We start from the raw sequence: 1,463 nt of genomic DNA on the forward strand, positions 1-1,463 counted from the left end.
TTGGGTTTCAGGGGCCCACAGCTTTTTAATATTCTCCCAAAGAGCCTGAGGAACCTGCACAAAGTAGATGTAGAGGTTTTTAAATCAAAGCTGGACCTCTTCCTGTCGAGGGTCCCAGATGAACCTACCTCACGGCAAGAAGTGCAAATGAGGGTTGCTAAATCAAACTCCATTCTTCACCAAGTGCCACATATTGTAGGAGGCTCCCTGTAATAACAGTGTAGCAACACGGCGGTGCATCAGCATGGCCGCAGCTCTAAGCTGAAACTATATAAAAGATAAAAGATATATATATATATATACACATTTATATATATATATACATATACACATTCATTTATTTATACATATACACATTTATTGATATATACACATTTATATATATATGTACACACACGTGTGTGTTTGCATGAGTGAATACATGTATTTAAAAGACAAACACACACACGGACTATATTCAAAGACGTGAAGGTGATGTCGTTGCTATTTGTTGCCCTCTTCAGTGTCCGGAGATAAAAAACTGTGCAATAAAATTTGCAAATCCGAGCAAAATGAAGAACGTGTGGATGGTGAACGAGTACCACGTAAGTTGATGTTTCTCATAAAGGGCAATAAGATGGATGAGGAAAGGTAGGCCAAGTGCGTAGGAGAAACCACAGAATGCTCCAACGAATCTGTAAGGATAACAACAACAACAACAGCATTATTAATTTGTAAGAATTCGGGAAATAATGATTTTAAATTTTTGCACAAGGTCAGCAATTTTATGTGGGGGAGGGGATAGAATTGTGGACTGGCGCATTGTCCCGATGCAAGGGCTACTGACCTGAGTGGGAAACTTGTGACTCCGAGAGTTATACATTGAGTCTAAGTGGTCGATTATGTTTATTGCACAAGCACCGTTTCGGTTTTAAGCAGAAGTGTGAACACCGGCCCCTCTGGTTGATAGAAGCACTTAGTACACTCAGTAAAGTGGTTGGCAGTTGGCATGCTAGGAAGGGCATCCAGCTATAGAAACCATGCCAAATCAGATTGAATTTTGGTGCAGTTCGAATCATTCAACCCATGCCAGCATGGACAACTCTTACTTCTTGCAATGTAGGTGCTTTGCCATCCTTAGTCACAGTGACGATTGGATTATATATATATATCTATTATCATCATCGTTTAACGTCCGATTTCCATGCTAGCATGGGTTGGACGATTTGACTGAGGACTGGTGAACCAGATGTCTGCACCTGGCTAAGAGGTTGGTGCACAATTATTGAAGCTTCTTTTCAACAAAACCAATAACAACATTTAACAAAACCATCTTTAAATGATTATTCCGGAGCATAGTCACCATCCACTTCAATCACTGCTTCCCATTTTCTTGGCAGCCGGTCGGAACAACCATTTAAAGATGTTTTTGTAAAATGTGGTTATTGGTTTTGTTGAATAAAATTTATTGAAAAAAAGCCACA

The 1,463-nt window shown here is 39.6% G+C and overlaps 1 protein-coding gene across 3 annotated transcripts in view; it reads right to left on the reverse strand.

The window, feature by feature from the left end:
* Positions 1-336: 336 nt before the first annotated feature.
* The window catches only part of LOC106879237 (sodium-coupled neutral amino acid transporter 9), a 21,994-nt gene continuing 20,867 nt past the window's right edge, over positions 337-1,463 (reverse strand). For all 3 annotated transcript variants that reach the window (XM_014928725.2, XM_014928724.2, XM_014928726.2), the window contains one exon: positions 337-674. In XM_014928725.2, the coding sequence (XP_014784211.1) occupies positions 500-674 (175 nt within the window). In that variant the 3' untranslated portion in view covers positions 337-499. The remainder of the gene's footprint in view (positions 675-1,463) is intronic.

Source organism: Octopus bimaculoides, chromosome 28, assembly GCF_001194135.2.
Source record: "Octopus bimaculoides isolate UCB-OBI-ISO-001 chromosome 28, ASM119413v2, whole genome shotgun sequence".
Taxonomy (NCBI): Eukaryota; Metazoa; Mollusca; class Cephalopoda; order Octopoda; family Octopodidae; genus Octopus; species Octopus bimaculoides.